The following is a 14622-nucleotide window of genomic DNA, read 5'->3' as shown; positions in this document are numbered from 1 at the left end:
CTCACAGAAGAGAAAGTGGGAAGTACACTTAGCGCACTGACACTGGAGACCACTTCCTAAATAGAACCCCAGCAGCACAGACGCTGAGAGAAACAATTAAATGGGACTTCCTGAAACTGCGACGCTTCTGTAAAGCACGACAGCCTACAGAATGGGAAACGTTCTTCACCAACCCCACAGCAGACAGAGGGCTGATCTCCAAATATACAAAGACTTAAGAAATTGGTCATCAAAAGAACAAATAATTCAATTTTTTAAAAAATGGGGTACAGACCTAAACAGAGAACTCTCAACAGAGGAATCTAAAATGGCTGAAAGACATTTAAGGAAATGCTGCTCAACATCCTTAGTCATCAGAGAAATGCAAATCAAAACAACTCTGAGATTCCATCTTACACCTGTCAGAATGGCCAAGATCAAAAACACTGATGACAACTTATGCTGGAGAGGATGTGGGGTAAAGGGAACACTCCTGTATTGCTGGTGGAAATGCAAACTGGTACAGCTGCTCTGCTATCAGTATGATGGTTTCTAAGAAACTTAGGAAACAATTTACCTCAAAACCCAGCAATACCACTTTTGGGTATTTACCCAAAGGCTCCTCAATAGTACCACAAGGACATGTGCTCAACTATGTTCATAGCAGCTTTGTTTGTCATAACCAGAACCTGGAAACAATCTAGATGCCTCTCAACTGAAGAATGGATAAGGAAAATGTGGTACATTTACACAATGGAGTACTACACTGTGGAAAAAAATAGTGACATCTTGAAATTTGCAGGCAAATGGATGGAACTAGAAAACATCATATTGAGTGAGGTAACCCAGACCCAGAAAGACAAATAAAAAATGTACTCACTCATAGGTGGCTTTCAAACATAAAACAAAGAAAAACCAGCCTATAATTTACAACCCCAGAGAACCTAGACAACAAAGAAAAACCTAAGAGACATAAATGGATCTAATACACATGGGAAGTAGAAAAAGACAAGATCTCCTGAGTAAACTGGGAGCATGGAGTCATGGGAGAGAAGAGGAAGGGAGGGGAGTGGAGAAATATATATAATTCAATAAAAATAATTTTTAAAAAAGGCTTACAAGGAAAAGAAACAACAACCAAAAAAACAAAACCCAAACTAGGAAGGCTTGGACTTGGTCTTCACGTGGGGAGGTGGGGGATGGGGTGAGATTCTGTTTGAGGGTTGTTGCTCCCATGCTAACAAATCAGGACCAAGATAGAAGATAACTGGCGCGTGAGTCAAATACCTCCTGGTACATCAGACTGATTGGAACCCGTAGCTCACAACCCTCCTCACTGCTCTCGCCAGCCCTATACTCTTCCTTTTACAGGACTTGCTGTGGGGCCCAGTATAATAAACTGCTTTTTAAAAATTGTAAGGCAAAGACTGACTTGATTAAGTTACTTATCCTTAGGACCCAAAAATTTACCCTTTAGCCAAAGCCAAGGGTTTGAAAGTCACTAAAAGACATGGATGAACAAAGTGACAAAGGCAATACCATCTTGTCCTGGCTATTTTTGTGTCTGTTTAGACACGTCTCAATAGTCTAACCCACTCCCATCCCAAACATCCATGTCATTCTTGGCAACACATTTTGGATTTTCCATGACTCTCCTTGTAGTCTACAGAGTGAGTTCCAGGTCAGTCAGAATTAGGTAATAAGGCCGTCTTTTGATGGTGATGTTGTTACTCATGTTGATGATGATGATGAATCTTTTTAACAATCTAAAGACCAGGCACACATCTTCTAATCGTAGCACTAGGGAGGCTGGAGCAAGAGGACAAAGCAAGTGAAATCCAAGTCAAACTGTCCCAGCCAGATCCTGTCTCAAATAAACAAAACAAAATAACCTACTGAGTCGGGTAAGTCCCAGTTCAGCCACCTTAAGATTGGGCTATGAAGCAATAGATCCCAATGGCCACATGGACTCCATCCAGGAAGAACGCCAACCGGGTATGAGAAAGAACAAGCAAAGACAATGGACACTTGGCCTTCCAAGAGAGCAGCAGTAAGGAGGAATGGGTTCTACAGGTCTATTTTCCACTACAGTGAGGCCCAGTGCTGTCCAATATCATTTAAGAGAAGCTAGAAATCCAGGTGTTTGTGTAAGATCCTCCAGTAAAATCCTCATACCAGAGATGGCAGCAATTCACATAATTAAAGCCAAAAGCCACAACTGGTGAATGGTACACGCCTGTAATCCCAGCACTTGGGAGGCTAAAGCAAGAGAATCAGGAGTCCAGGGTCATCCTCAGCTACATCGCAAGTTTGAGGCCAGCCTGGGCTATAAAAGTACAATAAAAAATAAAATATTAAAGACTAAGGAAATAAATAAAGCCAAGCCAGCCTAGAGGTAGACTAGATCTAAAACCCAATTCAGAACACATCTCTCAGACATACACACTAAAACACTGAAACCAGACCTACTGGCACTAGCCTATAATCCCAGTACTCAAGAAGCTAAGGCAAGAAGACAGTAAATTCCAGGCTAGCCTGAGATACAAAGCAAGATTCTGTCTCAAAACAAAACCACAAAAAGCCAGGCATGGTGGCATACACCTTCAATCCCAACAATTAGAAGATAGAGACCAACCTGATCTACACATCAAGTTCCAGACCATCATTATACAGAAGACCTCGTCTGTAAATAAATGAATACATTTTACTTAGTTTTATTTATTTGTTCAAATGTTGATTGAGCCTACTGGATGTGAGGCCCCAGGCCTAGGGGAAAACAGATGAACATGATCTCACTGGACTATTGCAAAACCAAATATACAAAGCACAGAATAGCATTTTATCCTGAATGTCTCAGAGAGAAGCTTCGAGGAAGTTTGAAAGCTATTCTAGGGTTTTAGGTCATCTGCTCATGCAACAAGTAATTACTGCGCACCAGACAGTCTCAGATACTAAGATTAGAGTCACACACTCAACAAAGAAGTAAACTCTTTCACGTACGTATGAGAAAAGTTAAGCGCTGTGAGGTGGGAGCAGAAATTGGGTACAAGAAGTACAGGGGTCAGGGAAAAGATGCCTGAGGAGTCCCTGTGACTGGAGAGAAGAGAGGGCAGAGAGAGAGCAGGGCTAGATGCTCCACAGTTGGTTAAACAGGATGACTGGAGAGTCACTGAAGGGTGCTAAGCAGAAGGAAGGCAGGGTCTGGTCTTGGTGTCTCGGTCGGTCTCTCTCTCTACTGGGGAACAGAGGAAAGGCAGGGTCTGTTCTCTATCTCTATATTCCCTCTTTTTTTTCCCAGGACAGGGTTTTCCTGGCTGTCCTGGAGCTCGCTTTGTAGACCAGGCTGGCCTCAAACTCAATAAAGTTCTGCCTGCCTCTGCCTCCCAAGTACTGGGTCTGGTGTCTCTTAATAGGATTTCTCTGGGCTGGAATTGGAGTTCTGTGAGGAAAAGCTTGCCTAACAGCTGTCAGGCCCTGGATTCTAATCCCAGAATTACAAAAGAATAAAAATCAAAAATACATTCTCTGGCCGGGCAGTGGTGGCGCATGCCTTTAATCCCAGCACTCGGGAGGCAGAGGCAGGTGGATCTCTGTGAGTTCAAGGCCAGCCTGGTCTACGAGAGCTAGTTCCAGGACAGGAACCAAAAGCTACGGAGAAACCCTGTCTCGAAAAAAAAAAAAATACATTCTCTGGTTGCTGGGCTGATACTAGAAGGCAGGGATCAGATCAAGGAAGAACAGAGAGAGAAGAGTGACAGGAAGCTGGGTGTGTGGTACAGGACTGTTATTCCAGTTACTGGGGAAGCTGAGGCAGGAAGATCCCAAGTTCAGGGCCCACGTGGGCTACAGAGTTGAAGGACAGCCTGGGTAACTTAGTGAGATTCTTGTCTCAAAATAGAAAGTAAAAACAGGGCTGAGGGTGCCAGTAGCTCAGTGTATTAAGACCTTAGGTTCAGACCCCAGCCCTACATAAACAAATAGTGTTCAAAAGCAATAACAAAGCCTGGCAGTGGTGGTACACACCTTTAATCCTAGCACTTGGGGGGCAGAGGTGGATCTCTGTGAGTTCCAGGCCAGCCTGGTCTACAAAGCAAGTTCCAGAACAACCAAGACTGTTAACAGAAAAACTCTTGTCTCGAAAAACCAAAAAAACAAACAAACAATGTCGGCTCAGTAGATGGCACCTCAGGCCCCAGAAGACATCCCTGACTAGTTTGGATACATTCTACAAGAGCAGACAGATACACAGTAGGAGGGAACAAGAACCAAGGACACCACAGGTTTTGGCCCCCAAGATAAAGTTCCGAAGACAGGGCACCAAAGGTACCCCAGCTCCTCCCAGGATACAGCCATATAGAGATGTTCTTGAGTGTCTCTCCCCCTCCCCCGCCAGAGGTTTCTGTGGACACCCTCCAAACAGAAGAGGCTGTCACCCACCACCATGTTCTCAAGGTGAAGCAACTTCAACACACACACACTCCCCATTTCAACCAGAGGCAGCTGCACTGAACACACACACACACACACACACACACCCAGACCCTGGCCAGAGGCAGCTGCACCACACACACCAGACCCTGGTCTCAGCCAGTGGCAGCTTCACTGAACACACACACACACACACACACACACTCCCCAGACCTAGTCTGAATCAGAGACAGCTGCAGCTTCCTCTTGCAAGGACAAGGGACAAGGTCATGGATCAGGAACCAGAGCCTCTCAGGCCACTCCCACAGGTCCCCAAGCCATTTACCTAGTTATCTGGGCACCCTTACCCCATCATTCTGGGCTGTACTCACATGCTACATCCATCTGGGAAGGGAAGGGAAGGGGCCTGACTATGGCAATCAAGGGCTTAGGAGAGCAGAGGAACACAGGTGCAGGAGGAGAGGGGGTAAAAAAGGCTTTCCAATCACTTGCTACCCCAGGAGCATTCCACCAGTTAATCACCAAGATCCATTTGCTGCACTGGTCAGGTACAGTGTTCAGGGGGTTGAATCAGCCCCCACAACCACTCAGTCCAGAGCATGCACTGCGGACCTGCTGCAAAATTCTGTGTCCAGATGTTCTCAGCAAAAATCAAGCATGGAAGAGTTCCACTTCCATCTACTGAGTGCTAGCCAGGTACTGAGCAGCACTGTTCCCAGCACTTTCAAGAATTCATTATTCAGCGTTCAAATTACCGACATTTGCTATGTACACCATTATTACATGTGGGGAAACTGAGGTACAGAGTAGAAAAGTAACCCATCTTAGATGCAGAACCAGGGTTTGAAAGTAGGGCACACAGGCACTTGTTCTGAGTCATCACGTACATAACTGCCTGAGTCCTGTGCTCAGCTTCTAATATTTCCAATACTTCTATAATTAAGCATGAAATTAGTACTTTTCATTTTCTTTACTTTTTTGTTTATTTGTTTGGTTTTGGAGGTACTGGGAATCGAGCATGGGGTTTCACACATGCTAGGCAAGTGTTCACCCACAGAGCTAAATCTCTAGTTCTTTTTTTACATTTAATTTTGAAACAAGATCTTGCTTAATTGTCCGGGTTGGTCTTGAACTTGTGGTTCTCCTGCCTCAGCTTCTTCAGTAGCTAATGTAGCATATCTAAAAATGACTCAGAGAGCAACTGGGGTTCAACCAGAAGGTCAGAAAAGCAAAACAGCCAGCCACTGGTTCTTACCTCTACCTCAGTCCAAAATGGCAATTCTGCCTCCAGGAATCCTCAGAATGAGACTGACTGAGAACTGTCTCCTCCCGTTTTATATTCCTCTCTAGGTGTGCACCACTACCACCTGGTTTCTATGGCAAACTATTCTAACTACTGGGATTAAAGGTGTATGGCACCAGTGCCTGGTGTGCCTGTTTTACTCTCAGAGGGAGGACGGGAACCTGCCTAAGGTGAAGACCAGTCACCATTACTGCCAAGCACAGTTCATTTATCTTAATTTTCTGTGGTAAAAAGTCCCTAAAAAGAAAGAACACAAAACTGGGTTTCTTGAGTAGGCTTCTTAGCTGATTAGAAGACAGAGAACACCCCAAACACATTTTAATCATCACTGCCCAGCAATAAAATACATCCTAGTATGAGCTGGCAAGATGCTTGCTATATATGACCTGAGTTCAATCCTCAAGACCCTACATGATGGAGAGAACCATTGTATGCATACCCTCATACATATACATACAATATGTATCTATATATTATGTGTATGTATGTATGTATGTATATATGTATGTATATACAAAAATACACAAACTGGTAGAGAATCTAATGACTAGTCAACCTACTTTCAGTCACTACAACAGAAAAAAATAAACCAGGAAATATACCAGAATTCATGTGCCACTGAACCAGATGCCACCGGGTCCTTGCAGAGTAATTCTGTTATCTCCACTCATGGCACAAGGGTAAATAAAGCACATACAGGTGTTTCTCTGTGGCAAACAGGCAGCGATCTCTTGCAGACTCCTGAATGTTAATCACTAGCACTGTTTTCAGCCCTAGGGAAACCTTCAGTCTCGTGGCTTTAAAATGGGAGTCACATCCAAGCGCGGTAAGTTTCTCAACCAAAAATAGCACCCTTCCTCATCCAAAAGACGTACTTGTGGGCACTAATCAGAGACTAAGAAACGGGTGTTTTTCCTGTTTGTCAAACAGAAAAAAAGAAAATCATTGTGGCCAGGCTCTCCTATTGTATTTACTAGATAATCAGAATAGCACGATTCACGATTGTTCTGGAACAATGGGCAAATCGCATTACAGGGACACGAAATCCACAAACACCGGGGATTAGAGCAATCAGTCAGGGAACCCAGCCTAGGATCACTTCAGAAGAAAGCTATCTGGAAAGGGCCTGAAGTCCCAAAACCTACCCAAGGCCCAGCCTCAGCGCCTCACAGGATGGAAGGCACTCCCCTGGTAACCAGGGTCCCGGGCATCTTCCACTGCACCCCAAACCCGCAAAGAGAGGCAGAAGGGAACTCCTATCCTTCTCTCTGTTTCCTTAAACCTTTCCGGTAGCATTTAGGCAGAAAGGAAGGAAACCATGAGAAAAACATGATATCAGAGTAACAGGGAGGTAATACAAACGGTGGGGGGATCCCCAACACAAGAGGTAGGAAGCCCCTTTTTAGAGCTTCTGCCCGGTGTTCAGAGATGGGGCATGTGCTGTGAATGGGGATCCTACCCCCACAAAATACCGCAAATCTCCCGCTTTGCTGCGTCCCCACCGGAGGGCCGAACCCCAAAAGCCGCGAAGCCCCTCCCCGCCCACGCCCAGCTCTCCCGGAACCGGGTCCCCAGAGTCTGACGGCGGCGACAGCGCTCGGGCCCGAGTGGCGGGTTCCCGCGTCTGCAGAGCGGGGCTCGGACTGGGGAGCGGCTGGGCCCGCGCGTCCCTGCGTCCCCCGCGTCCCCGGGACCTTTCCGGCCACCCCTTGCTCCCCACCCCCGCGGCCCACCACCTACCCAAAGCGGGTCGGAGCCATCAGCGCTGCAGAAGCTGCGCAGCGCCATGCGGGCGGCCGGCAGAGCGAGGAGCCGCAGCGCCGCGCGGTTGGCTCGCGTCACCGGGATGCAGCCCCGCCCCACCCCGCCCCGCCCCGCCCCGCCCCGCGCCGCCCCGCGCGTGGGAGCAAGTAAGGCCACTCGGTTCCCCGGACTGGGCCTGCAGGCCTCGTCTGCAGCTCCCACCCCATGCCGGTTCCGAACGCCCGCACGGCCGCGTGGAACCCCGCGCTGGGTCCTCCACACCCTGGCTTCATCTCAGGCGATCCTAACTGTACAGCCTTTCCCCTGCTGCGGCATTTGAGGCTTGTTCCTTCTGGGATGTGAACTCACAAGAAAGGAAAGGGGAAACTGAGGCTCACAGAGGTGAGGAAACTTGTTCAGGGCCTCTGAACGAGTAGAAGTGGAGGTCGTTCGAATCCGGAGCCTTATGATTGATTGTATCCTAAACACTGAGCTCACCATCCTAAACTCTTGTTTGCCACCCCTCCTCCCATAGTCTGCAAAGCACCCTGGGAATTCTCCCACTCTGAGTGCAGCCAGGAAATAAGTCCTTTCATGTTGTTTCTTTGTAGGGATTTGGGGGATTTGGAGACAGGATCTCGTATAATTAAGTCTGGCCTCTAACATGCTACTTAGTAGAAGATGGCCTTGAACTTCTAATCCTCCTGCCTCCACTTTGGTTTTTATTTGTTTATTATTTTGAGAAAGGTTTCTCTGTGTAGTCCCTGGCTGTCCTGGAACTCTATTTGTAGATCCATTTGCCTCCCAAGTGCTGTGTTTAAAGGCATGCTCCACCAGGCCCGGCCATGCCTCTGCTTCGAGATAACCTAGCCTACTGAGTTAATGTGATGCTGAAAATAGGGCCCGGGCGTCTTCCATGCCAGCAAAGCAAGCATTCTACCAACTAAGCTATACCACTCCAGCCCCTTGAAAATATTTTAATTTAAAAAAACCAATAATAAAGATAAAGGAGTAAGATAGACATGATTTATGAGGATCGACCACAAACCAGAGAATGTGTTAGGTACTGGAAACAGCCATGAACAAAACAGGCTCCTACTCCCACCCCAAGAAGTAGGGCTGGCAACAACCCAGCATCTCAGAGGCAAGGACACTGAAGCGTAGACCCATAAGACTACTTCACATTCATGATTAGAAAGTTACTCAAGGTTCAATACTTAACAGTATACACACATTAAACTAAAACTCAAGCATTAACTTATGAAGTACATAATATTCTTCCTATTTTTCAGGTTAGAGACCAAAACCGAAAGCAAAAGCAACTTGTCAAAGATCATTTGCCGTGACTAACAGAGCCCAGCTTTGCAATAAGGCAGTCCTGCTGGGGGTCACCTCTGTGTGATGTTGCCTCAGTACTACTTAAGATACAGAGACTGAAGAGCTGGAGTCTAAGCTTTCGAAGGACTCCAGCAACGCCTAGCCTCTCTCCTCCTCTTCCTAGGTGTCTGCCTGATTCCCAATAGCATGCACACAAACAGCTAGAGCAAATTTAAAAATGAGCTGAGTATAAACATGAGACCCCATAGACGCAAGGTTCTTGGTGAGGGAAGAAGGACACGGGATTTTTTTGTGATTCTTTGCCTGGCCCAGGTCCCCCACAATATGAGTGAGGGTTTGTTTGTTGTTATTATAGTAACATTACTTTTTATCTCCTTGTGTGTCTGTGTGGGGGTATGCTTGTAAATGTCTACTTGTGGAGGTCAGAGAACAGTCTGGGAGAGTTGTTTCTCTTGGAAACAGGGTTCTAGGGATCTCTCTCAAGGCATCATGTTTGGCAGTAAGTGTCTTTACCTGTAGAGCCATCTCTATGAGTGAGCTTTTAAAGGATAATTACCGTCAGTTGGCAATTCTCAATGCACTGTTACCCATCTGCTGTGTACCAGGGGTCATGCCCTAGCAAGCTAGCAGCTAGACATGTTCAAATCTGACAGACCTTAGAGTGGAGCTGTATTTTCAAGTGTTTTAATGATAAGGCAGCAGATATTAATCACATAATTTCATAACAGAAAGTGTGTTTACAACTCTTGCAAAATTCAGAAACAAAAGGGGATAAAGAGAGTCTAAAGGGGGCCAGGCTTGCTCAGGTAAAAGTCAATAAGACTTGCTGGAAGACAGCTTTTGAGCTAAACATAAGCAGAGTTGGGATTCCAATAGGAACTGTGTCCTGAGCTGAAGAAAGTCTATAAGAAAACCATGAAGCAGCCAAGACTGGTGGCGGGTGCCCATGATCTCAGTGCTTGGGAGACTGAGGAGGGAAGAGCTTGAGTTTTAACTCACAGGTAGTGCTACACAAGCGTGAGAACCTGGATTCTGATCTCCAACATGCATGTCAAAAAGCACCCATGTGTCAGCACACATCTGTAACCCTAGTCCTGCAAAGATGGAGACAGGTAGATCCCTAGAGCTCACAAGACAGCCAACCTAGTTATGAAATCCAGGGAGAGATGCCATCTCAAAAACAAACTGGAGAAGGCCAGTAAGAGAGCTCATTCAGCAAAGGCACTTGCATGCAGACGTAACAACCTGAGTTCCATACCCCAGTCCCACAGGTAGCAGAAGAGAATTGACTTCTGTGGTTCTTCTCTGACTACCACAAACGCTCCAGGGCACACCAGCACCTCTCTCTCTCTCTCTCTCTCTCTCTCTCTCTCTCTCTCTCTCTCACACACACACACACACACACACACACACACACAAATATATATATATATTTGGTTTTTTGAGACAGGGTTTCTTTGTGTAGTTTTAGAGCCTGTCCTGGAACTCTCTCTGTAGACCAGGCTGGCCTCAAATTCACAGACATCAGCCTGCCTCTGCCTCCTGGGTGCTGGGATTAAAGCTGTGTGCAACCACCACCTGGCTCACAAAATAAATTTAACTTAATTTGAAAAATAAGGGCTGTGGTGGTGTACACCTTTAGTTCCAGCACACAGGAGGCAGAGACAGGCCAGGTGAGTTTGAGACCAGCCTGGTCTACAGAACAAGTTCCAGGACAGGCTCCAAAGCTACACAGAGAAACCCTGCCTCAAAAAACAAAAAACAAAAAAAAAAAAAAGAAAGAAAGAAAAATAAGGTGGTACTTTGGGCAGGGTGGCACTCACCTTTAACTCCAATACTCAGAACTCAAAGGCGGGCAGATCTCTGTAAGTTCTGGGTCAACCAGGTTTACATAGTAAGACAGTTTCTAAATACATACATACATACATACGGTGTACAGCAACTGAATCTTGAAGACATCCAATGATACAATATATGCATTGTACACGTGCACCTCCCCCAACAGACACAGACACAAGAAAATGAACAACCATGAAAGAGAAAAAAACCTTAGAGGACCCAGCTTGGGAATAGGATGGAGACAGGGAAGCAAGAGGAACCCTTATGGTCTAGGATAATGTCACCAGTACCTGAGAATGTAGGATTATGCTGGTCAAGGGAGAGACTGTGAAGAAGCACTGATGGAATTTAGGTAGGGCACAAGGTTAAGCATGATTTCTTCTCATTCTTAGCCACTTTACTCACTTTTTCTTTCAACAAATCTCTGATCCTTTTCACTAGGCAAGTCTGTGACAGGGTGCTGACAACATGAGTCCCAGGTGACGTGCATGCATGCTCTGGGAAAGAGGGTTTAGTGGTTTCTCCTAAGCTGAGCATCTCAGTTCTGTACAAGAGAAACACTCAACTTCTACCAATATGCGTGTAGCACAGTGTAGATTGACCTCACAAAGCCTGATAAGGAGCATCAGAAGGCAGAAGCAGACTAATGTCTCTTCAGTCTTATTTATCTGATGTTGGAGAATAGGAAGAAATGGGACTGAAGATATGGTTCCGCAGGTATGAACACTTTCTGCCAAGCCTAAAAACTTGAGTTTCATCTCTGGAAACTACATAAAGAAAGGTGAAAAGAACAGAACCCCTGAAATTGTCCCGTGGAACGCCACATGTGTAATTACCCAGGAGGCTAATTACAGATAGGAAGATAAAGACCCACCTGGGGTAGTTCAAAGTCAGCCTAGGCAACTTAGCAAGCTGGGACCCTGTTTCAAAAAGAAGAAGAGAATAAAATTATAGCTCTGTGGTGGAGTATGAGCTGGCTCCCATTGTACATAAGGCCCTGGGCTTGACCCTCAGTATTGAGAACTAAAAAGAGGCACAATTAATAAACAACTTAACATCACATGCAGTCCCTCCACTCGGTAAGGCAGAAGTAAGAAGACGAACACAAGTTTGAGGCCAAGCTGGTGTATGTTGTGAATTCTACATCAAGTAGGACAGAAGTGAATAAGAACCTGCTAGACATCAGGAGATGAGCTATAGGGTCGAGAAGGTTGATAGCAGTGTGTGTGTGTGGAGGGGGGGGGGGGTGTTCGTGTGTGTTCGTGTGTGTGTGAGTGTGTGCATCCATTTATGTGTTTTTAAATGCATTGAGCTTACTTTACTGTATAAAACTTATACCATGATTAGGGATTTTAAAATTAGTCAGGCATGATGGTACACACATGTAAACCCAGCATTCAGAGAGCACAGTCTGGAAGATTAGAAGTTTGAGACCAGCCTACACAGTAAACTCAAGGTCAGCCTGGACAACAATACTGCCAGGTCCTTTGTTTTTTGAAAGGAGCTCTCACATAGCCCAGGCTTGCCTCAAATTTGCTGTGATTTTGAGGATTACCTTATACTCACAATCCTCTACCTCCCAGCTGATTAGATCACAAGTGTGTGTGACAACTGGATAATGTATGATTAGTCATGTGGGAGACCCCTCTGTATACTGTGAATATGTTTTATTACCATTGGCTAATAAAGAACCTGCCTTGGACTATGGCAGGGCAGAATTTAGCTAGGTGGGAAAGCCAAGCAGAGATACAGGGAAAAGGAAGGCAAAGTCAGGGAGACTCCAGCAGCCACTGGAGAAGCAATATTCATGAAGTAACAAGCCACGAGCCTCATGGTAAAAATATAAACTATTAAAAATGGGTTGATTTAAATGTAAGCGTTAGTTAATAATAAGCCTGAGCTAATAGACTAAACCATTTGTAATTAATATTAAGCCTCAGAGTGGTTATTCAGGAACTGGCAGACAGAAGAGAAATGTCTGGATACAAATGCTGTAACAATTTGAGGCTCTTGAATTTCCATAGGGCCTGGGAAAGCTTTTTTTAAAAAAAGGTTCTAATGCACAGAAACAGAACTGCACTGGGCTTGCTAGTCTCAGTCTTATGCAGCAGCACAGACATGAATCTCCCAACAGCTGCCTACAAGACAGAACCAGCCACCAGCCACTATGACTTAAGCAGTGTGGCAAGTTTCCAGTCTCACACAGGCCTCAGTACAGAGAGGCTACTCAGCTGTGTGCTGTGTAGCAGATTTAGCTTTTACTCTTACAGACAAAAAGGGTTTGTGGGTTGGCTGCACACTATCTGGTGACAACATTGAGGATGGTGGTTAAGTGTGATGTTTGTTGCTACCTCCACCATGTTGAAAAGCCTAGTGGTGTGAAACCAAAACCTAAGTGGCCACTCTGGTCCTAACCACGCCCACTTAGCAATTTAAAGCAGTGATCAAAAAAATGATTACAGACATGCAATAAAGACAGATTCAGACAAAAAAAAAAACACCTCTAAACAGGTCACAGTGTGTTTTTAAAAGTGTATGTAGGTTTGGGAGAGAAAGAGTATAGACAATTACAAAAAGAAATAGTTTTTCAAAATTAAGCAAAGTCCTTAAGGAGACAGTAAAAATGATATGAAAGAAAAAACCACGTAAAGATGGAAATACACAGGGAGTCCTGTATAGTATTGTGTTGATTGTGAGTTTTTATGATGGCTGATGGATAAGAGACAGCTGCTGAGAGACACGGGATTGAAAGAGACACTGGTAAAATGTAACAACCTAAATGTTTATGAATGCCTTAGCTTTAAAACAGAAGTCAAAATATATTTGTGAACTGGAACTTAAGAGATGCACTGCTTGGGAGACGCGGTTCTGCTTTTGTTTCTACAGAAGATGAAAAGCTATGTATTCCGTCCAGGGTAGTATGGTGTGATCAAGTAAGACCCTCCTGAGAGGTCTCCAATTGGAGCAATGACCCAGATGATCCAACATCCAAAACAGCTTCAAGGCAATTTGCCGAGATGATACAGCCTCACAGATTTCTACAGCCAAGATTGAACCATAATTCTAAATTTTATCAGGCTCCTCCTAAGAGTACCACACTCCCCAATCAGCAGGAAGTAGTATAGAAAACTATGCCCAAATTCTTAAAATATTGTTTATTAATGTTTGTTTTCATTTAAAGGGGGTTGTTTATAAATGATTAATGGTGATAGGCAATCTTTTTCTAAAGAAAAAAGGGGAATACAATATAGAAATAATAAAAAGGTAGATTATTAAATCTACTTTGATCCAGAAAACAACGGTTAATCTCAAAATACTTTACATTGGTAAAGATTTTGGTTTATTGATATAAATTTAAGAATAATTTTGTTATACTATATATATATATTTCTACTCTTTTTAAGGTATTATGTTTATGCAGATCATTTAAAAATGTAATGTATAGTTAAAAATACAAATTAATAGTCAACTATAATAATCAAACTTACAGTCATGGTCATAGATTTTCTAGATATGCAGAAATACATTTCAGATGAATGGGTAATCTTAAAACACTTCAAAGACCTACAGAATATGGCATTTAAAATGTTTTAAGAACTTGGATTTTTCTCAACAGTTGAGACACATCTGCTCCTGGCAACACCAATTCAAGAAGATGATGGGCATCAAAGAAGCTCCTTATGGAATTTGCTTTTAATGTGGCAAGGCTAACCATTTGGGCAAAAAGCTGCTCTTGACTGAACTGCTTGACTATATGCTGTATAAACTTGGCATGCAGGACCCACAGGAAAATGACTAATAAACTTACTCAAAACAAGACGGGATGATCCTTCAGGGTTCTTGCTTCACAGAGGAAACTGCCAGACATTCTGTAGGACATAGAGAAAAGTGACAGACAAGCTGCCAATCTAGAGAGGACAATCTTTCAAATTTTCTGCTTCATTGAAAAGTCTGCCAGATAGTATGGCCTGTAGGCTAAAGACGGAACTTTG

General features: G+C 44.5%; 1 protein-coding gene across 1 annotated transcript in view; it reads right to left on the bottom strand.

Moving 5' to 3' along the window:
- The window catches only part of Abcc1 (ATP binding cassette subfamily C member 1), a 150613-nt gene extending 143061 nt beyond the window's left edge, over positions 1-7552 (bottom strand). The window contains exon 1 of the mRNA XM_041675938.1: positions 7451-7552. Within this exon, the coding sequence (XP_041531872.1) occupies positions 7451-7498 (48 nt within the window). The 5' untranslated portion in view covers positions 7499-7552. The remainder of the gene's footprint in view (positions 1-7450) is intronic.
- Positions 7553-14622: the final 7070 nt, after the last annotated feature.

This window comes from Microtus oregoni, unplaced genomic scaffold (genome assembly GCF_018167655.1).
Source record: "Microtus oregoni isolate MIOR12 unplaced genomic scaffold, Mior012 000027F_ref0000203, whole genome shotgun sequence".
Lineage (NCBI taxonomy): Eukaryota > Metazoa > Chordata > Mammalia > Rodentia > Cricetidae > Microtus > Microtus oregoni.
This window is presented reverse-complemented; position numbering and strand designations above follow the sequence as displayed.